Consider the following 23,261-nt stretch of genomic DNA (forward strand, 5'->3'; position numbering starts at 1 on the left):
TGCCCTCTACCCCACGCCGGAAATAAATCGCCGCAGAAATGTCAAAAACCGTGAAGTGCCGAAATTTTGCAGCGCCGAAATTTTGTATATTTACAGTATTCGACTAGAATCAGTACTACTGTCTATTATAGCAATAAAAACTGCTTTATGGCAGTTTTCTAAAAAAAGTTATTGTGTTCTAGTCCATGGACCCCGTCTAAAAAGTAAGAAATTAACGAAATGTGATAGCCGAAAATTAAAATTTCACACGAAACCTCACAATAATCACACACAGGATGAAAAGCGAGAAGACCTTTTCCCCTCGTGGCCCTCTTTCCTATTCATGCATGTTGGCGCAGTACTCCTACAAGTCACCCGTGAATTGTCAGATGGACTCTTGGTCGGACTAAACAAGTGTTGAAAGCAGTATTGTTTTTAAAACTAAGATCCTCAAGTGTTGTGATTATTCAATCATTATTGTGAGGTTTTGTGTGAAATTTTAATTTTCGGCTATCACATTTCGTTAATTTCTTACTTTTTAGACGGGGTCCATGGCCTAGAACACAATAACCTTTTTTAGAAAACTTGCCATAAGGCCAAACTAAAGAAGGTGTGTGGTTCGACTAACATGGACATTTTTTACGGGCGGGCGGGCGGATTTTTTTTTAAAGGGGAAGTTAAGGCAAAAATTAAAATTTCACCAGTTGTAGTCTTCGGGGTGCTGAGTCGAATGGTCGTGGTCCGAGGAATCTGAGACGCTCCCTTCCTACTTGAATCCCAATCGAACTCGCGCACTTCCACTGAAACTGGGTGACTGCGCCCTACTAGATGGGGATTTGAATGCAAAATGCCACTAAAAGCGCCATTTCGTTCTTATAAAAGCACGGATGACCGCGATTGGCCCATATGTTGTAGTCTTTTGGACGCTGAGTCGACTGGTTTTGGTCCGAAAAGGCTGCGATGCAGCGTTCCTCCTTTATTCGCAATCGAACATGGTTGAACAAGCGGTCACGTGCTCCTGGGTGCCAAAATCACCTGGCCACCACGCCAGCAGGCGAGAACTTTCACACCAAGGTTCAACTCGAGTTCAACTCGAGTGACAGGACTGCACCCAAAAAAGGTCAAACAAGCTAGTAAGTTGTACCCTGCAGGCACGGTGACCAGGTGACTGGCGTACGCAGGAGCACGTGACCGCTTGTTCAACCATGTTCGATTGGGAATAAAGGAGGAACGCTGCATCGCAGCCTTTTCGGACCAAAACCAATCGACTCAGCGTCCAAAAGACTACAACATATGGGCCAATCGCGGTCATCCATGCTTTTATAAGAACGAAATGGCGCTTTTAGTGACATTTTGCATACAAATCCCCATCTAGTAGGGCGCAGTCACCCAGTTTCGGTGGAAGTGCACGAGTTCGATTGGGATTCAAGTAGGAAGGGAGCGTCTCAGCTTCCTCGGACCACGACCATTCGACTCAGCACCCCGAAGACTACAACTGGTGAAATTTTAATTTTTGCCTTAACTTCCCCTTTAATAATTATATTTTTTAGTACATGTAAAATACACTGTACTGCCTTTAGACACCCAGTACATCGGCATTATTACGCAGTGTTATGCCATACATGTTGTATAAAGGGATCACTGGCTAATACTTTGAAACATTGTGTAGCTCTGGAACGAGAAGAGAATAACTTCAAGCGGTGACTCTGACTGTCCAAATCATCAAGCAAATGAAGAACGATGCGAGTTGAAGGTAAGTTCGGGAACTACTTCGAAGTACAAATTGTACAATGTACCGGTACATGTATTGCTAGTTTGGTGTCGGCGTGCACGAATACATGGGCTTTTTCCATCGACGCTTCCTGTGCTTGCACACATGGAGCAGCAACTAACTTACCGGTACAGGTGAAATATCGTTCCCAATACACGAGGAAAGTGCAATCTCGTCTGTCCTTCATCCCAAAACAGAAGGCCGTCCTTAATCTGGAACGAGGCAATCACTCTCAACCGGACGGTCACTTCAAAATAAGTCTCGCCAGTCTGCCGGTGGTCGTATCGAGTAGACTCTACTACCAGCACAAGGCAGCAGTCGTACCACTCACTGCACTGCACTGCAGTACAACTACAAGTCAAGTCCAAAAGGAGCCGCCTGCGTCCGCAGACTCGCGCTGCACAGCACGTAGACGTGGACGTGTTCAGTCCACGTACGTCAGTCACACGACAGCCCGCCGAAAAAAAGTTACGGTCGGGGTGAAAAATGTACGGTCGGTCGGGTGAGTCGAACCACACACCTTCTTTAGTTTGGCCTTAAGCAGTTTTTATTGCTATAAGCACTTGTAACTGTGGCGGACATGGAAATCCAGTCGATTGACAGGGGCCCGGCGCCCTCATCGCGTAGATCTACGGAACGCTGCGCGCGTGCAGTGCACAAGTACTATCCACACTACAGGAGTACAGGTGTGAAACGTACTAGTAGCGTCCTCTTTCAAGGTGCGTGCAAGTGCACTTGCATCCACATTCCACACTCGCAAGAACAGCCAGCGTGAAACGTGACTTTTGAGTGCCAGGTCTTGAAATTACCCCAAGCTCTGCAAGCAGCTTCCAGATCTATGTCGGCATCGCCGGAGTCTTCGCTCTGGAGCACCAGAGTAGAGAGCCGGTGGCGGTGTGGCGGCGATATTTCTTGTACTGCTCCCTGGCTTTGGTACGTAGGTTGTCCAGCTTGTTTTGAACAATCGGCACTGTGATCTCATTCTGAAATTTGTCGCCATACAGCTCGCGGCCAAATAAATTCAACTTCACGGCAATCTCCTTCTCCTTCATCGACCGCTTTTTCATCGTCCCATTGCTCGCTTTCTGTTCTGCAGCCCACAGCTCAATGAGCTTTCCTTCCAGCTCTTCACAGAACACAACCCTCGGCATTTTCTCAAGATACTTCAACAAATACTTCACTAACTACATGTACCTACTGAGTACCTCCGAAACCCGGAAAAGCTACTTGAAAGTAAAAAGTGGCCTTGTATCGGGGTTCGAAAGTTGCTGATTACGTTCAAGCGACTTTTTCACTTTCGCGCCGTTTCCCACGGTTCTCCATGATAAAGTACAAGGAAAAGTGACTTGTACGCGGTTTTTGTTGTAGTATAGTGTGGATCCTAGGCTAGTAGATCCTCAGACTCAGCGCAGTAGATCTACGTGGTCTACATGACTGTACTTCACAGTAGAGACGATCCACGACTGGAACGGAAGCTTTCCAGTTGCTGTCCTGTTTTGTTCGTCTAGCGCTGAAACTTGAAAGGACACAGTCCAACCCTGCTGTAGTATCTGTTGCAGTGTTGGTCTCTTGGCGCGAGCTGCTGGGGATTACGTTATTTTGAAGCCGGCGGAGCGCCTTTGTATCAGTTGCAAGGTAAGGTTCATCTCCACAGTAGAGTGTCAATACCTAGGCTGAAGGGCACAGCAAGTGTTCTTTCATTTCAGTCTTACCCCATCGCTAGCACTAGTGTTAGTTCGAATTCTCGTACGATGGCGATGGCGATTCCCCACGCTATGAATGTGTGAACAGCGTGGCCGTTTGAGCGTGTGCCGGCCGGTCATTTGAAGCTTGACTGTCTGTGCTAGATCGTGTTTACAGGGCCGCCGGAACCGCTCAGGCTGGTCCGGCCATGGCCAGACCACTTTCCCAGCTGGATGGTCCATGTGATTCACGCAAAACCGGTGTAAAAAAATTCAGAGGTACATGACTGTATACTGTGGACATTGTTATGTGCTTCGAAGTACATTGTAGCTCAGAACTCCGTGACGAAGATTGAAGATTGTTCTGCAGCACGACCTCCTGAGCTCACCTGCGCCATCCACCAAAGTAGCACCAGTCACTCCTATCAGAAATGCATGCACTAGTCAACATTGGAAACAAGCGAAAACATCGCACAACACAGAAGAGACTCGCTCCAAAGAGATAAGATCGAGGAAGCCGAAAAATAGAGTCGTTCGTTCGATAATGAGGCAGTCGATGGGAAAAGTCGGCACGAGATCATAGTTACTAAATAGGTAAAAAAACGTTCTTTTTTTACCTATTCCTTGCAGTGCACTAGTGCACGCTACATTGCTGTGCATGAGAATGTGGCGCTACACAGCCTACAGTAATGGCAGTGTCATGTACAATGTAGGTACGTGACGTAAGTCGTTTGTCCAGCACTGCCCCTGGAAAACCCATGGGCAGTGTGCCCCGCGTTGTCCATACCACGTCGTTTTAATATTAGTACAGTGCGACTTTGCGAAGTAAAATAAAGAATACAATACTAGAATGCAATCTAAAAGACGGTGGGGGTGGTGAGAAGGAGAGCTCTGTGCCAGAGCTATGCAGCCTAGAGAGCGTGTGTGGGCAGGCGTGTGTTTGCCGCCATATTACCAAGTGTGTCTTTGCCACCATATTTATCAACCTATAGAATACAAAAACACAATAACTTTGGCAAGTCCGGCCTCCGGGGCCATGCAAACAAGATCCAAGAGGATTGCTAGCATTGGTTTACTTGCGCGGCGGTTTTGCTGCACTTGGATTGTGCAGCTGGCAGGGTGATGGCAGAAGTTCGTCAGGTACCACAGAAAGTGGAGACAGCTGCGTTTATCACTGTGCAGTATGCAGTGTGCCTTACCGTTATAGATTCTTTTAATAAACTCTTCAAATCAAACGTGGTTGGAGTTGAGAAGTGAAGTTTGCTAAATCAAAGGTGGTTGGAGTTGAGAAGTGAAGTTTGCTAAATCAAAGGTGGTTGGAGTTGAGAAGTGAAGTTTGCTAAATCAAAGGTGGTTGGAGTTGAGAAGTGAAGTTTGCTAAATCAAAGGTGGTTGGAGTTGAGAAGTGAAGTTTGCTAAATCAAACGTGGTTGGAGTTGAGAAGTGAAGTTTGCTAAATCAAAGGTGGTTGGAGTTGAGAAGTGAAGTTTGCTAAATCAAAGGTGGTTGGAGTTGAGAAGTGAAGTTTGCTAAATCAAAGGTGGTTGGAGTTGAGAAGTGAAGTTTGCTAAATCAAAGGTGGTCGGAGTTGAGAAGTGAAGTTTGCTAAATCAAAGGTGGTTGGAGTTGTGAAGTGAAGTTTGCTAAATCAAAGGTCGTTGGAGTTGAGAAGTGAAGTTTGTGCTAAATCAAAGGTCCTGTGAACATATGTTTGTAACCTTGTTGTAAAATTGAACTCGGATAATGAGCCAGTATGAAATGTACTGACCACTGATTATCTTGTTACATTCGTGGATCGATAGTGTCTTCATAACTCGTTTCCATGTATTTGCTTCTTCTATTTAACCTTGGTGTACATAAACTTAGTTTTTTACTACATTGGATCTTGTCTTTGAGCCCCCAAGCGGTTGCAAATCTTGCAGCAACCGAAATTTTGTTTTGCATGGTTCAGTGTGACAGTGTGTGAAGGCTTCAGCAGTACAGGCCAAAGTGTGTGTTTAGCCCTGGGAGGAGGCCGACATTTGAATGGGCCGAACATTTGTGGACTTGCAGTACATGACTACATCCGTGCTACAGATATTGCAGAGTTTTCACTCTACAGTTTAAAAGACTATTCAGTGTGCGTTCTAGGATTTCAAACCATCTGGGTACACGTGTGCCTGGCAGAACCATTGCAACCGGGTCAGAGCCGGGTCAGAGCCGGGTCAGAGCCGGGTCAGAGCCGGGTCAGAGCCGGGTCAGAGCCGGGTCAGAGCCGGGTCAGAGCCGGGTCAGAGCCGGGTCCATTCAAGTGCGGCTACTGTATGTACGTCAGCCTATGATCAGGGAGTTGTAAATAGTACATGTACATTGTATTCCCAAACGGCTCACAGGTAACCCAGTGCTCCTTTTCTAAACGGGTCCAAGTACCCCACAAACGGCTCACAGGTAACCCAGTGCTCCTTTTCTAAACGGGTCCAAGTACCCCACAAACGGCTCACAGGTAACCCAGTGCTCCTTTTCTAAACGGGTCCAAGTACCCCACAAACGGCTCACAGGTAACCCAGTACTCCTTTTCTAAACGGGTCCAAGTACCCCACAAACGGCTCACAGATAACCCAGTGCTCCTTTTCTAAACGGGTCCAAGTACCCCACAAACGGCTCACAGGTAACCCAGTGCTCCTTTTCTAAACGGGTCCAAGTACCCCACAAACGGCTCACAGGTAACCCAGTGCTCCTTTTCTAAACGGGTCCAAGTACCCCACAAACGGCTCACAGGTAACCCAGTGCTCCTTTTCTAAACGGGTCCAAGTACCCCACAAACGGCTCACAGGGAACCCAGTGCTCCTTTTCTAAACGGGTCCAAGTACCCCACAAACGGCTCACAGGTAACCCATTGTTCCTTTTCCAAACGGGTTCAAGTACCCCAAAAACGGGTCACAGTACCCCACAACCGGGTCGCTGACCCGGCTCTGGAGCAGACTCTGCCGTTACGTATGAAAATCAGTACGTCGCACACACCGTATAGTGAAGAGTCTAGTGTTGAAACGAATAATCGAATAATCGAATAATTTAGAATATTCGTGGGATGAACGAATAATCGAATAGTACAGTCGTAGGAATTATCAGAAATCGAAAAAAAAACAAAAAAAAAAGATCTATGCTCAGTGCTGACCCTACTGATATTTGCACTGCGTAGATCTGCTCGTAGTATTTCTTCTCAATCTCATCTCCTCCAAGTTTTAATTTCCTATCGATATCTACAATACTTCTGTTCTTTCCATACGAGGGAAACATGGATGCAGTGAATGTGATTTTCGGTCTTTGACAACTTTCGACCAAGACCCTATGCAGAGCTGTATCATATCAGGCGTTGCACACTCTGGGGGTTTATGTACTCTTGGCGGTACAGGTTAACCGGTTTTGCACCTCCACATACATGTAACAAAATCCGATAATCAGCAAAAAATTCAAAAAAAACTACTTAAAAAGTGCTGAAAAAGTGTTGAAAAATGCCATCATGTGTATGATAGAATATAGATTATTCGTTCGATGGAGGGCGAAATTATTCGATAGATTATTCGTTCGAAGAGTCCGTGTTCGGTTTAAACACTAGGAAGACACTAATCATATGTAACTCTATCTACGGATTTCTGTTGGAAAGCGTTTTCGTATATTCCTTTCTCTGTAGGACGTTTGAATTACTTTGTCAGATTCCCGATTTTATCCATGGATGCAAACGGGAACCTTGGCCTTACTCTGTTGCCATGGAAATGGAGGACTGATAGAATCAGTTTTTGATTGGTCCAGGAGTAACATAGCCTTGCACAATGAATGTATGATACGGCGGTGCTGCATAACAAGTCATTTGCCTTATTCGGTGTACAGTCAACTTCGCTAATACCGAATGCGGATATGACGACAATTCGCAAATAACGACACAATTTCCATGCCCAGAGCAAAGTCACATCCAACTGTAATACTTTAATGGGACTTCGGGTATAACGACACTTCGCGAATAAGGACACTTTTCTGATTCCCCGCCGAGTGTCGTTATACGCCAAGTTGATTATAACTGTAGTTTTGGAAATTTAGGAAATTTAGGAAATTTAGGAAATTTAGGAAATTTAGGTAATTTAGGTAGAGAAGACATGCACCCATATATAGATTACACGTAAAAATAAAACGCTGGTGAAAGGAATCCATGGGCGCATTTGGTTTGTACGACGTAGAACAGGATTCACCAGGACAGCGCGTTTGGTTGGGACTGCACTTGTTCTGGGTCGGCCAGAACATGTTCTGCTTGCTCCGGCCTTGAGGCCGGAGCAGACCGAGCAGTTTCACTTTTTCACAGTGAAACCTGGTGGGAACATCGATTTTGGTCCCAAATGATCACGTGCATATGCTTTTGGGTTGGACTTGTCGTACCGTACACAGTGACCATGGTGACCCATACACATTTTGAAGAATGTACCAAGTTTGGCATATTTTTCACAAAACTGTGCTCTGTTTCTGGAGTAGCGTTTGGTTGACATGAGGCTGCTCCATGTGCACCAGCTGTTCGATCCTGTTCTAGATCGTACCAACCAAACGAACTCTATGTGAAGGGTAGGGTGGTCACCTAATTATACATTACGCTTGAAACTTGACAGGTCCCTTACCCCGAAATATTAGTGCATCGACAATTACATAATTATAGAAAACTCATGCCCTAGCTAGCAGTAAACACATGCGCTGGTGGCCAATCAGCTGGGCTGGCAATGAGGTAACCAACTAGACCGACTCCGGTGGGTCTGCAATATTCCAGTATTGTCCGACACTAGGCCGATTAGAATCGATGGACATCCGTGCAGGGAAAAATGTGTTTGAGCATTTCATTGACCGTATTTCCGGAATGTAAGCCGCACTGGAGTATTGTAAATATACGAAATTTCGGCCCTGCAAAATTTCGGCACTTTACGATTTTTGACATTTCGGCGGCAATTTATTTTTGGCGTGGGGTAGAGGGCATGGTATTGTGCGACAGATGCTGTGAAAAATTTCATCGGCGTTTTAATTTAGGCGTTTTGGGTCGGTGCCGAATATAGCCAAAATTAAATAGCTGCCGAAAATTTGTATATTTACAGTATTTGATTGTAGTCATAAAACACAGGTAGAGATCGGCTATAGAGTTGGTCTTTGAATGAGAGAAAAGTGATCACTATAAACAATTATCACTACATACGATCATCCTGGTTTGGGTGAGAGTAATAACTTTACGACGTAAGTCATGACGTCATGTATATGGGACGCGCGCTTGTGAGACCTTGAGCATGATGTAGAGGCGACGGTTCGATACCGGAATGGCTTGACAGCCAAATTTGTATAGACCCAAACCGTTCATCAGCGTTGATTGTCCACTCGAAATATGTTTGTGGAAGGAAAATGGCATGTTGAAGTTTGCTCTGAGGCCAGAGTCAATCGAACTGAGCCACTCTTTTGTGTTGACCCATTGCCTCCAATTTGCCCAATTTTTCGCTTCAAATCAGAGGTGGCTCCAAACCGGACAGGTTTTAGAGTGCACGTCAAATTCACTCTGGGTCTGAAATTAGGTAATTGCTATCGCTCCACGACGGCCAGTACAGAGTAACAATAAGCCTTGTGTGTGCTTCCATTAGTTTTGATTGGTTTGCGGTGCTTTATTGGCAAGAGGCGAGCCGCTGTTTACCTGCTACAAGAAGTTGATTTTCGAAAGTCGTAAAACTCAAGTCGCAGTGCAAAGCATCACGTCAAAAACTCACCTGCTTGGTATGGCGCTTGTGGTCATTGCAGAGCCATGAAATTTTGGCGCGGAGTATAACACATCGTAGTCTCACTATGACATATGTTTTCTAATCAAAATACGAAGAGAGAAAGTGAATATTGAGTCCATTCCGGTTTGCAACCTATGTCCTATTTGAAACCGTCGCCTCTACAGTGCAGTACACGCACGCGCGCTACTGAAAAATACCTATTATTTTGCATTGTACTTGGTGCGAAAAGAAACATGTACGTATTGTATGTATCGGTGAAACTTGCAGAGACTTGACTGTGACTTGTTAATTAAGAGACCATTGTATGTATTACGATAAACGATCCGAAATGTGTGCAGTTAGTAACATTAATATAACCGCCAATGCTTTAACCGATCTCGATCTGTATACACATCTACCCCCGCTGACCGCTGGAACTTAGTTCCGGCATCGGTCCGCCTTGCTGCTTCACCAAGTCAATTTCGTATCGCAATCCTAGATTGGCTAGGGTACCCCATAAGGAGACCATAGGTCTGTGGGGACTGCCCTAGAGAAATATGAATAAATACTAAAATACTAAGCTATACTCCGTTTATCACCATTCATTTGATCAAGCCACACCGCCTTTTTTTGTAGGGGGGGGGGGGGGGATAACTGGTGTTTATAGTGTGGCTGTTACTCCGGAAGATACGGTACTGAGCTCTCTGATTTCTCGAAATGCTTGCCATCCATGCCTTCCACTTTCTATCTGCTTGTTAGGTCGACTTTTCATAAGCAATCTCGGAACCCTCGACACCTGTGAGCTGCAATCAGCATGTCAGGTAAGACTGTAGCAATACGCCGTATTCCATGCGACCATGCACATGTGTACTGTGAGTGCTGGACTAGTGCTGGCACACGGACAGACGTGCACTACGAGTGCAGAACTAACACTGGTATATGGACAGATGTGCACTGGCAAGACGTGGAAGATCTACGCTGTGCAGAGCCCGAGTTCAGTAGATGATATGAGCCGCAATCAGCGAAAACGACCCTTAGAGGTTTCGTAATTTTTTCAAGAAAAAGGTCGATTTGTGACGTTCAACGATTTTCTGATCGCGCTGCGAACAGCGCGACGAGCTCTTCTTGAACTCCTTGCTTGAATTTATTTGAAGTTAGTTAGTTGCAGTGGTGTCGAGTGGCGACTCGAGTGTTCCTTGATCTTGTTGCGATGGCTGCGGACGCCAGAGCTGCTCGCAGAGCACACACGGCAGTCATTGTGTACAGCTAGCTCGAGCCTGGTGGGGAGTGGATGCTGAAGTAGCCGCTGAAGTTCAGAGTGACGATGAGACGTTCTTTGGTTCCGACATCGATGTCGACAGCGAGGCGGAATCGCAGCCGTCATCTCCTGCTGCGTTGCGGCTCAAGGCGGTCGATGACTCGTCAGAGTCGGAAGATGAGGAGTCATCACCTGAGATAAATTCTGAGTCTGGGGCTAGTGACGGCAGCGACGTCGTGTCGTCAGCTGCGGAGGAAGAAATGGAAGACATTGCGGAACGACTCGCAGGATGCAGCTGCAAATAAGTCGATCATGTCTCCGCACTCTTCAGCTATTCTTTGGCATTCTAGCTGCTTACTGCACTATTTCAAAGGTATTCAAGCTGCCTACCCACCTTAGAATGCTGAATATTTATTGTGCAGATACATCGTATACATACATTGCACCAATTTGGAGTACACCTTGTATATTGGTGTATACACCCGTTTTGAATCGGAATATTGAACTTTTTCTTGGCTGAGGTCCTTCAGTAGATGTGTTTCAACAAATTTCTAACCAAAAAGGAATTTTGAAAATTTGACCCTAAGGGCTGTTTTCGCTGGTTGAGGCCCATATGTCAAATAAGGCACAACTAGACTTGGAAGGGCATTACACACCAGTTGCATACAAATCATACTACAATGTGTACACGGTAGGCCCTGAGCTCTGCAGGAGCACAAGTCACAGGTAACTGTACAACTTTGAACTTTGTATGCAACTACTCTGCAATGCCCTCCCACGTCTAGTTGCACGTTATTTGTCACAATTATGGGCCTCAACCAGTGAAAACAGCCCTCAGGGCTTAGGGCATGTTCGATTGGTAAGGATCGTGATCGGGATCCAGATCTCAGATCCCTCGGATCCTTCAGATTCAACTGAACACTTTATTTTGGACCTTGACTGTTGCCATGTTGAAAATGGCTCTCACAAGGCACCCAAAAGGGTGAACGTCGTACTCATCCCGTGCGTCGTACAAAAAGTCAACAAGCTCTATCTCCATCCACGTGTGCGTACCACAATGTGTACAAAAATGATTTTACCCGCCATATACGCACAAAGATCACATTTGGATCCGGTCAACCCTGCTCCCCGAGGAGGGTTGACCGAATCCAAATCCGAAGGATCCGGATCCGGATCCGACCAAACAAAAGGGTGCGAATCCAGTGGATCCGGTGGATCGGGATCCCGATCCTACCAATCGAACATGCCCTTAGTCAGGGCCACATTTTTCAAAATTCTTTTTTTGGTTAGAAATTTGTGAAAACACATCTACTAAAGGACCTCAGCCTAGGAATAGTCCAACATTCCGATGTATGTCTACAATGACTATTCACCATTCCAAGGTGGGTGGGCAGATTTAATACCTTTGAAGCAGTGCAGTGAGCAGCTAGAATGACAAAGAATAGCTGGAGATATACAAATAATCTACGTGGAGATAAAAGTTTAATAATAGCTATGAAAAGTATGAATGCCGCAGACATCACCACGCAACATGACAATTTGTTCAAGGTTTGGTTTTGTGTGTTTCCAAAATCGATTTTCACGTTCCGATCATCAGTGGAAATACGGAACTAAACAGATCAAGGGAAAAACAAAGGTTATAAATCCAAAGAAGTGTGACACATGACGGGTAACTTGTGGTAAGTATTACAAAAAGTGAGAACTAAAATAAAGAGTAAGTGTGACAAACGGGCATGAACAGTGCCGTTTGTCACACTTACTCTTTATTTTAGTTCTCACTTTTTGTAATACTTACCACAAGTTACCCGTCATGTGTCACACTTCTTTGGATTTTTAACCTTTGTTTTTCCCTTGATCTCTTTAGTTCCGTATTTCCACTGATGATCGGAACGTGAAAATCGATTTTGGAAACACACAAAACCAAACCTTGAACAAATTGTCATGTTGCGTGGTGATGTCTGCGGCATTCATACTTTTCATAGCTATTAATAGCTGGAGAGTGCAGAAAAATGATCGACATATTCGCAGCTGCATCTAGAGGGGGGTCGTCCCGCAATCTCATCTTTCTTGTCTTCCTCTTCAGCTGAAGACACGACGTCACTGCTGTCACTAGTCTTAGACACAGATGTTATCTCAGAGGACGTCTCCTCGTATTCCGAATCTGACGAGCCATCCGCCACCTTGAGCCGCTTTGCAGCAAGAGATGTGGGCTGGGATTCCGCCTCGCTGTCAACATCGATGTCGGAACCAAAGAACTTTTTATCCCGACTCTGAACTTCAGCGTCTACTTCAGCATCCGCTCCTGACCTGGCTGGAGCTGTACACAATGACCGCCACACGAACTCTGCGTGCAGACCTGACGCCTGCAGCCATCACCACATGGCCAAGGAGCACGTGAGTCGACACTCGACACCATTTCAACTTCAAAAATAATTTCTTGCGGCAAGGCCTTCAAGAAGTAAAGAACCCGTCGCGCTGCTCGCAGCGCTATCAAAAATCGTTGAATATCACAAATCTACCTTTTTCTCGAAGAAAATTACGAAACCTATAGGGTCGTTTTCGCTGATTGCGGCCCATATCATCTATTGGCTCCAATTCGAAGCCGATAATAGCACCTCCTGCATTGTTCCCGATTTGAAACACAGTAAAAAGAAAAAATACAAAAAATACATACAAATCCGTTAATCCCCGAGCTGCAGAGAGTGCTCAATGTCAGAGACAGAGCTTAGTACATAGCAGACTCAGCGGAGGACGTTCAGGTTGGTTGTAACTCTGAGTTTCATGCCGTTAGGCAATCATCAGCCAGCTATAGGTGAGTTGTGGCGGGTGTTGACTCAGTTGTGCCTGCATTACTCTGTGTGTGTGTGTATGTGTGTGTGTGTGTGTCCCATATGGTGCAGTGGTATGTGCAGCGATTTCCAATCGATAGGTTGCGGGTTCGATTCCCGACGATTATGGTCACACACGTCTTTCTTCTCTTTCTCAGACTCTTCCTGACTTTTCTTTCATTCTCCTGGGTGGTTACCAACAGCCAGTGTATGCCGGAGTATGTGGTGTGGTGTGTGTGTGTAGAAAAAAATGGAAAAAATGAAAAATAGGGATTCACTGGCCAGAAAAAGTCACTTCAAACAGCTGTGTGGTGGATACCAGGCTAAAAATAGTGGCGGTCAATTCATCAGCCTTGCAAGCTGTTGAATGGTGTAATCCCAGCACAAGTTGCTATGTCTAACATAGCTGTTCGCTATCATCGCTTCCGCGATGGGCATGTCTGAGGTCTGAGGTGTGTGTGTGCATGTGTGTGTCAATTCGCCCATGAATGAGACGGTGTCTCTTGGTGAGAGCACCATCGAGGCCGTTGACAGTTTTACGTACCTGGGCAGCGTCATCCATCGGGTCGAGCAGTCTTCGCATGATGTTCAGTCCCGTCTCGCCAAGGCTTCGCGTGTGTTCGGCAGTCTCCGTGTCCCGGTGTTTGAAAATCGGTCGTTATCTCTCCGCTGTCGGCGCCGCGTGTACATCGCCCTTGTGCTGTCGACCCTCCTGTACGTGGCCGCCGAAGGCACCGGACCTGCGCTCTCTCAACACCTTTCATCACCAGTGTGTTCGCATCATCGTTGGCATATCGAGGCAGGACCAGTGGGACAACCGCTTCACCTCCGTTACCAAGGCCCGAACCCTCGGCATTGACTGTGACGTCGCGGGCATCATCCGAGAATATCGACTGAGTGGGCTTGGCCATGTTGGCCGGATGGACGACGACTGTATGCCGAAGCGAGTTTTGTTTGGGGAGCTCTCTGCAACACACCCTCGCCATGGTCCACGCAAGCGGTGGCGTGACGTCATCGTGGATGATCTCCGCTCCATCAGCCCCCCCCCCCCCCCCCCCCTGTGCCTTCTGACTGCTGGTTTGATGATGCCCAGGATCGCTCTGCCTGGAGGCGGATTGCTCATCGTCATCCTCCCGCCCGTGCTCCTCCTGATCCTGACTCTGGCTTCCGCTGCGCATGTGGAAAGGTCTGCCGTCGTCCCGGGGACCTCAAGCGCCACGCTCCGTACTGCAAAGCTAGCAGATAGTCCCTTCGCTAACATTGCCATCGGCAATGGGCACGTTCAAGGTTCAATGTGTGTGTGTGTGTGTGTTTGTGTGTGTGTGTGCGTGTGTGTGTCCCATATGGTGCAGTGGTATGTGCAGCGATTTCCAATCGAGAGGTTGCGGGTTCGATTCCCGACGATTATTGTCACACTCGTCTTTCTTCTCTTTCTCAGACTCCTCCTGACTTTTCTTTCATTCTCCTAGGTGGTTACCAGCTCATGCTAGTTGTAGAATGGCAGTACCGTCGGTCAGAGTCGTGCAATGTTATCGCATGAGCTGATTGTTTAGTAACTGGTGGTGTTAGTGGACGTTATAGTGTAACTTGTAGTTCCTTGGTCCTTTTTACTTTTTATAAAGAAAATTGAAGAACATTGGTTTTTACCCCGTTCTTACACACACTAAGTCAGTATTAGAAAACAATTCTCTGTTTTTTATTCATTGCTTAGCGCGTGAAAACTCGGAGTTAGAACAATTTTTCATCCTGTATTCTTGTCAGCACAGATAACATGTCACCTCCTACCCTCCGCAACAGTATTCTTAGTGGTAGTGGCTTGTAAGAAAGGTTCTAATTCTGAACATGCACAGGCTTGCATGTACAGCTGACTAGTGAGACTGTGACATGCCGCAAGGCTTCAGAGAACTACAATATTTCCAAGTCGATTTTTACAGTATTTCCAGGTCCAGATTGAACATGTAAAGCTGGTGTATGTGCAGGTATCGTAATTCCTCGGTTATAAGAAGTGCGCGCCTTACAATCGAGTGGGACACCCTACATTACATGAGGATATATTAAAACAGTATGGCTAAAACCGAGAAGCTGCTGCAGTGTGACTTGTAATCGAGTGCGACTTAAATTAGGGGAATTGAAATACTACCACATGTGTTCATTTATATTTTGTGAAATTGCATGCACTATCTCCCGCTGTCCCAGGCGCAACAACACAAACACCCTCCTCTGGCGTTGCAGCCTCGCCGCCTACCTCTGTTCAAGCTCCTGGACAAGTAACGCCTACGCCAGCAGAAGCACCAGCATCAGCAGCAGCAGCAACAGTAGCAGCAGCGGCAGTGCCGGGGACATTGGCCCCCACGGCTAATCTTCACGTGGACAGTCAACTAGGCGAGATGATAGGGTAAGGCCACTTCAAACTCTACATAGTCTGAACGAGTTGAAAACGGAAAGGTTTGAAGAAAGAATCGTCCCCAGCAGCACTCAAACCAGAAACCCTAGGCTACGGGCAGTGATGCTTTATGAGTACATGTAAGCCATGGTTTAGTTAGCTTCCCAACAGCGACCGCTGAGAAAACAAAATTTCTTTTGCGCCTGTGTTCGTGCGGCGCAGAACGGTTTCCTGCATGATGACATAACGCTTAAGTGCTGCTCTGAAGTCGGTCTGTTTCCACTGCGTCCCAGCATCTGCCAAGCCTCACGATTCTTCGAGTTTGGTGGCAACAGTGATCGGCAGTTTACTCCAGAGCTTCTGGCATAGCAGTTGCTGCTCATTCAGTTGCTCACCCTGCATCTCCAGTTGGCGAAGTATTGCCTCCATGTCGCTCTGTACATGCCTGATGTCGCTGAATGAGTCTCCAGCATGCGGGATGTCTTCTAGTCTACCATATAGACTAGAGATTATGGCTTCTGTGCGACGAAACCTTTCGCACAGGATCTGCTTCACAGTGGTATAGTTGGCGCCTGTCACCGAGATTCTCTCTATCGCCTTGGCTGCCGCACCAGATAGCGTAGACTTCAAGTACGTCAACTTCATGACATCTGCCATCCTCTGTAAATCCACACTGGCGATGAAGCGGTCCCAGTAATCTGGCCATTCTAACACATCACCACTAAAGTTCGGTAAGCTCAGCTTCGGCAGCTGTGTCTTTGGTTGAGAGCTGTGGTGCGTGTCACTTAGCGCACTTACTGCCGCTTGTGCAGCATACGCTGCTGCTTCACTCACTGCGTGGTGGAATGATGCGGATGTGTTTAAACTGAGTTCAGGCATGGAGCCGTACCGATGCATAGCTGCAACTGGCGTTGACTGGTCTCTCACCGACTGGATGGGTGTTGCCGCTGCGGAGCAATCCAGTGACTGTGGCGGCGGTGGTAGTGGCTCTGTCGATGCCAGTGGGGTGAAGGCCGACACGGCCGGATTGAGGGAGAACTTAACAGGACGTGCCGGTCCCATCTGCGCAGCCGCGTCGTCTACCGCCGACTTCCGGGAGCTGATTGACTGCGTTGTAGAACTTTGAGTACTACTACTGCATGTACTACTACTGCATGTACTGCTACTAGCGCTAGATGTACTGTGATTGAGCTCCTTGAGAACGGTGCACGCGTCTAAAACGCTAGTGTTGGAGTGGTGGAATTCAGCTTCCCAGTGCTCAAGCTCGTCCAATGCTTTTTCAGCATCTTCCATCTCGTCGTAACATTCGTACTTTTCCCTGATCTTTTCGCAGATAGTGTTATCCCTCCGAATTGCTACTTGGATCAGGTTCCAATCGTTCTCCACGCTTGAACAAATTATTTTTTCTTTTTCCTTACTCAGGTCGTAATAAATTCTGTTGCGGATGCGGGTTACCTGCCCTTTGGCACTACGGCGCTGTAGCAACAGCCGCTCTAGTGAAACCATTGCGTTGTCTGACTCAGGTTCAGGTTTTACTTCCTTATCGTCCGACATCGTCGTCGGGATGTGATTCGTCCAGTCGAATCAGCGTTCGTCAGGATCCGTATCCTGGTCACAGCACCATGTGACGATTAGTTGATATCGGGCGGATAATATGATACACCAGAGAGACAAGAGACAATAGAGAGGTTCCGGGGTACGATTTTCCGTGCCAAAATCCGTATGGGCGCTACGGATTTTGTCCAGGCGTGCTCCATACGATTTTTCGGCACGAGAATCCGTGTGGACTGGCTTTCACACGAACCATGCTTCGTATGGAGATTTGGCGTCATCGGGTGCAGAAAGATTTTTCGCGTACAAATTTGGTACGAGAAACATCGATTTTCGCGGGAAGTTTTGATTTCGGTACAAATTTTCAAAATAAAAAGGCATAGCGCGGGAATGTGACGTGTTTGCGATCGTAACCTAGGCAATGACGGCAAACACATAAGTTCCGTACCCCGGAACTTTTCACTGCTCCAAAACGACGTATAAAAAATCCTTAGAGCCTCCACGGATTTTGGCACGAAAAATCGTTCTCCGGAACCTCCCTAATAGTTACTTCTACGTTGTGTTTTAGTTCCAAACCATAATTCAAGAGCGTCCTAAAAACGGCTACTGAATTCCAACTACCAGTGGAAAACCAATCCCTTTTGGCTAAAGGACAAATCAGCAAAAGGCCCCAGCCAGCCAGAAAGGGATACGGGAAAATGTGGATTACTACCGTACTGCGCAGTAGAGCGCAGAAGAACCGAGCGCGCTCGCGGGTGCGTGACATAAATGAAGTGTTAGCAGGACTAAAGTACGATTTATGCTACAGTTCAAGCTGACGGAACACGTGCAGCGCTACACAGCAACTGTGTACCACATGGAAGCAAACATAAATAGAGGAGGAAACATGGGATAGCAGACATGAACTCAAGGTCAAACTGATAAGCGCGTAACGTGAATGCATGCAGTATATGGAGATCAGAGAAATACACAGAGCTCAGTGCGCACCCACTACTACACACTAAACTCGTACACTTGAATGTCACGACAAACCTCAAGATTTGCCGAGCTGAAAATCACAGGATACGTAATGTTTGTAACACTGAGTGAAATGGTCTTGGTCCGAAGAAGCTGCAACAAACGGTTCCCCAATCGAACGGATTCCGAATAATGGCCATTTTGCACACAAAATAATTAATAATTATAATAATGGTGTGGCTACCTGGCTGCACACTGTGACGTCATCACCTAGATCTGGGTGATGCGCCCTCAAATTCGCACATGTTCGATTGGGCGTATCTGACGAACCATAGACCACAGCCTTTTCGGACAAAGACCATTCGACTCAGCGCCCCAAACTCTACGGACACTGAAATTTGAATTTTTCACCAGACTTCCTCTTTGTGTTTCATTTGGACCTCCTGATCTAAAGAGGTCGTTTTCTTAGTTTTTCGCAGTACATGTATGGAGAACAGGGTATTTGAAAGTTCACCACACTGTATTGAGAGATATGGCCGAAACAGCTTGCTGTCTACAGCATTGGGTACTACACTCCTCAGCATTCGTCTTGTTCTGCACTCTCACTAGTACTGAGTTCTCTAATGCTGCTGCATCACGCCATGCCCGCTACTTTTCATAGTTGGAGCACTCTGACGCTAGAGCGACGAGCTATCTTAATGTCTGTGGTGCCTCCTTTGCACCATGGCAGATAGCTCGGCTTGCTTAAAGCTCATAGCTGTACCGATTTGGCCTTTATGGCCTAAAGAGCTTGCTATCTACAGCGTAGGGTATTGAGAGATGTAAGCACTGTGGGCAGTAGCCAAACAGTAGCCTGTGCTTGATGAAGATTTACGTTGCCTGCACAGTAGTACATGTACTGTAAGACCAGATATTTTAACGTCAATTAAAGTTAACGATCTCCGGATTTTTGTGGGTTAGCGAGGTGAAGTTCTAACTAATTCCGTGTCAAAACAAGCAGATGATTGTACATGTACGTATCGTTTTGCACATAACGACTTCAAATGTTTAAATGATTTTCTTAAATTCGTTAAATCGTTAGAATTAAAATTAAATGTTCGTTAGCACTACTGGTCTTACAGTATGCTGGATATGGCGGCTCAGAGCAATGCCCGGCATGGTGCAGAGAGGTTTTACAAGCGTGTATGCTAATGGCTGACGAGTGTAAGTACGTGTTGGCTGAAAGCGCAGGGAGGAGAGATGGTGAAGAGAAGGTGATACTGCTGATTCCACAGTATGTTGTGTGTTCATCTTGCTTCTCTATGTAGTTCGAAACGCCTTAAAGATATCGACGACCACACACAATTTGCGCAGAGTCTTCAAGATTTCTTCAATAGAAATGAAAAGAGTAAGTACTTTGCAAATTTAACTTGGATACTGAGCCAGTAAATATAATTGGAATACAAGAAATCACATGGAAACGAGTTAAGAAGCAACTATCCGCGACCGTCACAAGATGATACTCAGTCAGAAAGTTATGTTATGTGATCACACTTTCTGACTGCGTGTTATCTTGTTACAGCCGTGGATAGTTGCTTCATAACTCGTTTCCATGTGATTTCTTCTGTTTTAATTGCATTTTTCCTTGATTTTTTCTCCAGTTTTGCAATGCATTGTAATTTTGGGTTTTTGCCCATACAAGAGGATTTTGAGTGCGCTAACAAAATGTTTGACAAAAGTAAGTAGTTTAATGAACTCGGATACTGAGTCGGTAAAAAATATATATCTGACCCACCCAAGTTGGGTGGTGTGTTGCTTTGCCGCTTCGAATTGTAGTCGGACCGCATTGTCAAGTTATTGACTGGTCTCGTCATCTTCCTGTAACAGTCGATATTCGTTGTTACCATGGGACATAGCCTGCACACAATTTTCGCTGTGCTCACCTTCCCATCTTTGATCCTAGCATAACCTTGAGCCTTCCAAGCTGGAACATTCCCAGATCTCAAGTCTAAACCTCCCAAATGCATGAGTGCAAAGGAAGAAACAAACACCTGGTCTTACATGAAGGGACAGGAGGATGTTTGTTTGGTTGTTGAAAAATGTAAGGAGAATATGTTATGAGTTATGAGCAACTACCCGCCAAAGTAACCAGATAATATGATGTCAGCTAGACGACAACAAGGCTTAAAACTGACACGTAGTAGTACTGTAGAGAGACATTTACCAACTTGACAGCTAACATAGCTACAACACAGTCTACAATATGCAAACTAATCACCTTCCAACTTGGACAGCTCAGGTTAGGAATCACTCAATGAGAGGAAGGAAAGCGTAACGCCAAAATTAGAACCAGCTACGACCCTCAGCAACAAAAAATGGCAATGGTTACTGGATGATGATGATGATGATTTTTTTTGATTCCCACCTTCCAACCCGGCAAATATTTAGATTTTGATAAAAACGATTCAAAGCCTGGAAGAGAAAAGGACATATGGATACGAGTTAAGAGTAACTCTCCATCACTGTAACATGATACTATATACAGTCAGAAAGTGCAATAACTAGGCACAAAACTGACAGAGTACTGAAACATTCGACGTCCTGACACCTAGCTTCAACACATCTCCGTAGCGCTAACCGACAGCCTTCCAACTTGGAAGGTTCAAGGTTATGGAAAAGACCAAAGAGGGGAAGGCAATTGGGACTGTAGCTTTTGCTCGTTTTCGTTGCGCTTGCCTTCCCCTCTTTGGTCTTTTCCATAACCTTGAACCTTCCAAGTTGGAAGGCTGTCGGTTAGCGCTACGGAGATGTGTTGAAGCTAGGTGTCAGGACGTCGAATGTTTCAGTCAGTTTTGTGCCTAGTTATTGCACTTTCTGACTGTATATAGTATCATGTTACAGTGATGGAGAGTTACTCTTAACTCGTATCCATTTCTCTTCCACATTTATTTATGGCTCAACATCCGAGTTTCAGATTCAAATCCTCTCAATTATTTTTGTAATACTTGAAGTACAGTACATGTATGATACATTGGCTCACCATCCGAGTTTAAGTTTGAAAAGTTTTTTGAGAATTCGAACTAGGATTTTGTGACATCGGCGGTAATTCTGTTTGAGTTTTGTGGTTTGAAGGATAACCTGTTGTTCTATGTGTGCGGCTAAAAATCTCACAGAAGACTTCGGTCGCAAAGCAGTCGAGGCTGTGGACTCAAGCCGTAACAACGATTCGCTTGTCGTACTGGGACATTTTCATGAGGACAAAAAGGAATCCATCAATGGCCCGTGGAAGGGCCAAGAGAACTTGATGTGCATCATCTACTATCTGATCGTCAAGAATGGAGAGATGACTATACATGATTTGTTTGAGATGCTCAGAGCATGTGCACCGGAGAACACAGACGCAATAAAGAAAGAGCTGATGTGAGTATGAGAAATGCTTGTGTTAGGGCATGTTCGATTGGTAGGATCCAGATCTCAGATCCGTCGAATCCTTCAGAGTCCATTGAACACTTTGTTTTAGTCCTTGACTCTTGCCATGTTGGTGAAGTAATAGAGTGGCACTCACGGGTCACCCAAAAGGGTGAAAGTCGTATTCGTGGCGCACGTGTCGTACCAAAAGTCAACAAGAGTATCTCGAGCGACGTGTGTGCGTACCACAATGTGTACAAAAGTGATTTTTACCCGCCATATACGCACAAAGGTCACATTTGGATCTGTTGGATCCGGTCAACCTTGCTCCCCGAGGTGGGTTCACCGGATCCCAATCCAAAGGATCCGGATCCGGATTCGATCAATCGAAAGGGTGCGAATCCAGTGGATCCGGTTGATCAGGATCCCGATCCTACCAATCAAACATGCCCCTATGTACCTCCTCCCGTATATTGCCTCCTACCACCTTTTCCAAACTGGCTTGCATGCACCGCGTGCGATTTCCATAATAATGATGTATTGGTTCGTGTCCCTGCATCTCTGCTGGCATCTCTCCTGGCATCTCTGCTGGCATCTTTGCTGGCATCTGTGCTGGCATCTCTGCTGGCATCTGTGCAAATCTTTGACGATTGCAGTGCTCGCCATCTAACTGTACTCCAATGTCGTTGCATTCATTCCACCTGCATACGTTGTATTTGTGTGTGTGTGTGTGTGTGCATGCATGCGGGTGTATGTGTTTGTGCGTACGCGTTTGCATGCGTGTGTGCATGCATGCATGTTTGTGTGTGTGTGTGTGCGCGTGCGTATGTGTGCGTGTGTGTGCGCATGTATGTATGTGTGTTTTTTCATTATTGTCATTTAAGGACGGCTTCGTACAACTGAGCAGTGTCGTGAAGTCACCATGGCAACTACCCAAGTACACTACGCGAAGGTCGCCAGATGTCTGGGGCATAGTTGTCTTCTGCGGTTTGTTCTTGCGAAACTGCGCGCTGCATTACTCTGCATTACTCTGCATTACTCTGCATCACTCTGCATTACTCTGCATCACTCTGCATCACTCTGCATTGCTCTGCATTACTCTGCATTACTCTGCATTGCTCTGCATCACTCTGCATTACTCTGCATTACTCTGCATTACTCTGCATCACTCTGCATTGCTCTGCATTGCTCTGCATTACTCTGCATTGCTCTGCATCACTCTGCATTACTCTGCATTACTCTGCATACCTAGTAGAATACATGTGACTGTTATCTCTTTGCCATTCTATGTTCGAAGTCGGAAGAAAATGTTGAACGGTCTATGCTGGGATGACGGCTACACCATAGCTCAGTGGTTAGAGCATCGCTGGCCACAAGCGAGGGCCGAGGGTCCCTGGTTCTTGTCCTGGTGGTGACATTCAATTTTTTCTTCAGATTTTTCTCTTTTCCCTTCCCTCAACTAGTATGTATGGCGATGTTTTCATGTTTTCTCTGATTTTAAAAAAGTTCCCTTGGGCCAGGTCTGCCTGCATGCTGGGAAGCATGGCTTGCTACCCAGTGGCGGGTTTAGGGGGGGGGGGGCGCGGGGGGCGCGGGGGGCGCGCCCCCCCCCCCCCCCTCAAAAATTTCGACCTAGGTTTCGAAAAATAATACAGGGTGCGCGCCGGGTCGAGCTAGACTAGGAAGCGGTTGCACGGTGCGGTGCTCGAGCTGGG

At 46.3% G+C, this 23,261-nt stretch overlaps 1 protein-coding gene across 1 annotated transcript; it reads left to right on the forward strand.

Annotated features, from left to right (window-relative positions):
* The first annotated feature begins 3,124 nt into the window (after positions 1–3,124).
* On the forward strand, positions 3,125–22,657 carry LOC135828400 (uncharacterized). The gene is made up of 6 exons (XM_065340849.1): positions 3,125–3,385; positions 9,942–10,003; positions 15,465–15,663; positions 19,467–19,546; positions 21,312–21,558; positions 22,431–22,657. The coding sequence occupies exons 2-6, from the start codon at positions 9,997–9,999 to the stop codon at positions 22,447–22,449; spliced, it is 552 nt and encodes a 183-aa protein (XP_065196921.1). The 5' UTR covers positions 3,125–3,385; positions 9,942–9,996; the 3' UTR covers positions 22,450–22,657.
* Positions 22,658–23,261: the final 604 nt, after the last annotated feature.

Source organism: Sycon ciliatum, chromosome 12, assembly GCF_964019385.1.
Source record: "Sycon ciliatum chromosome 12, ocSycCili1.1, whole genome shotgun sequence".
In the NCBI taxonomy this organism is placed as follows: domain Eukaryota; kingdom Metazoa; phylum Porifera; class Calcarea; order Leucosolenida; family Sycettidae; genus Sycon; species Sycon ciliatum.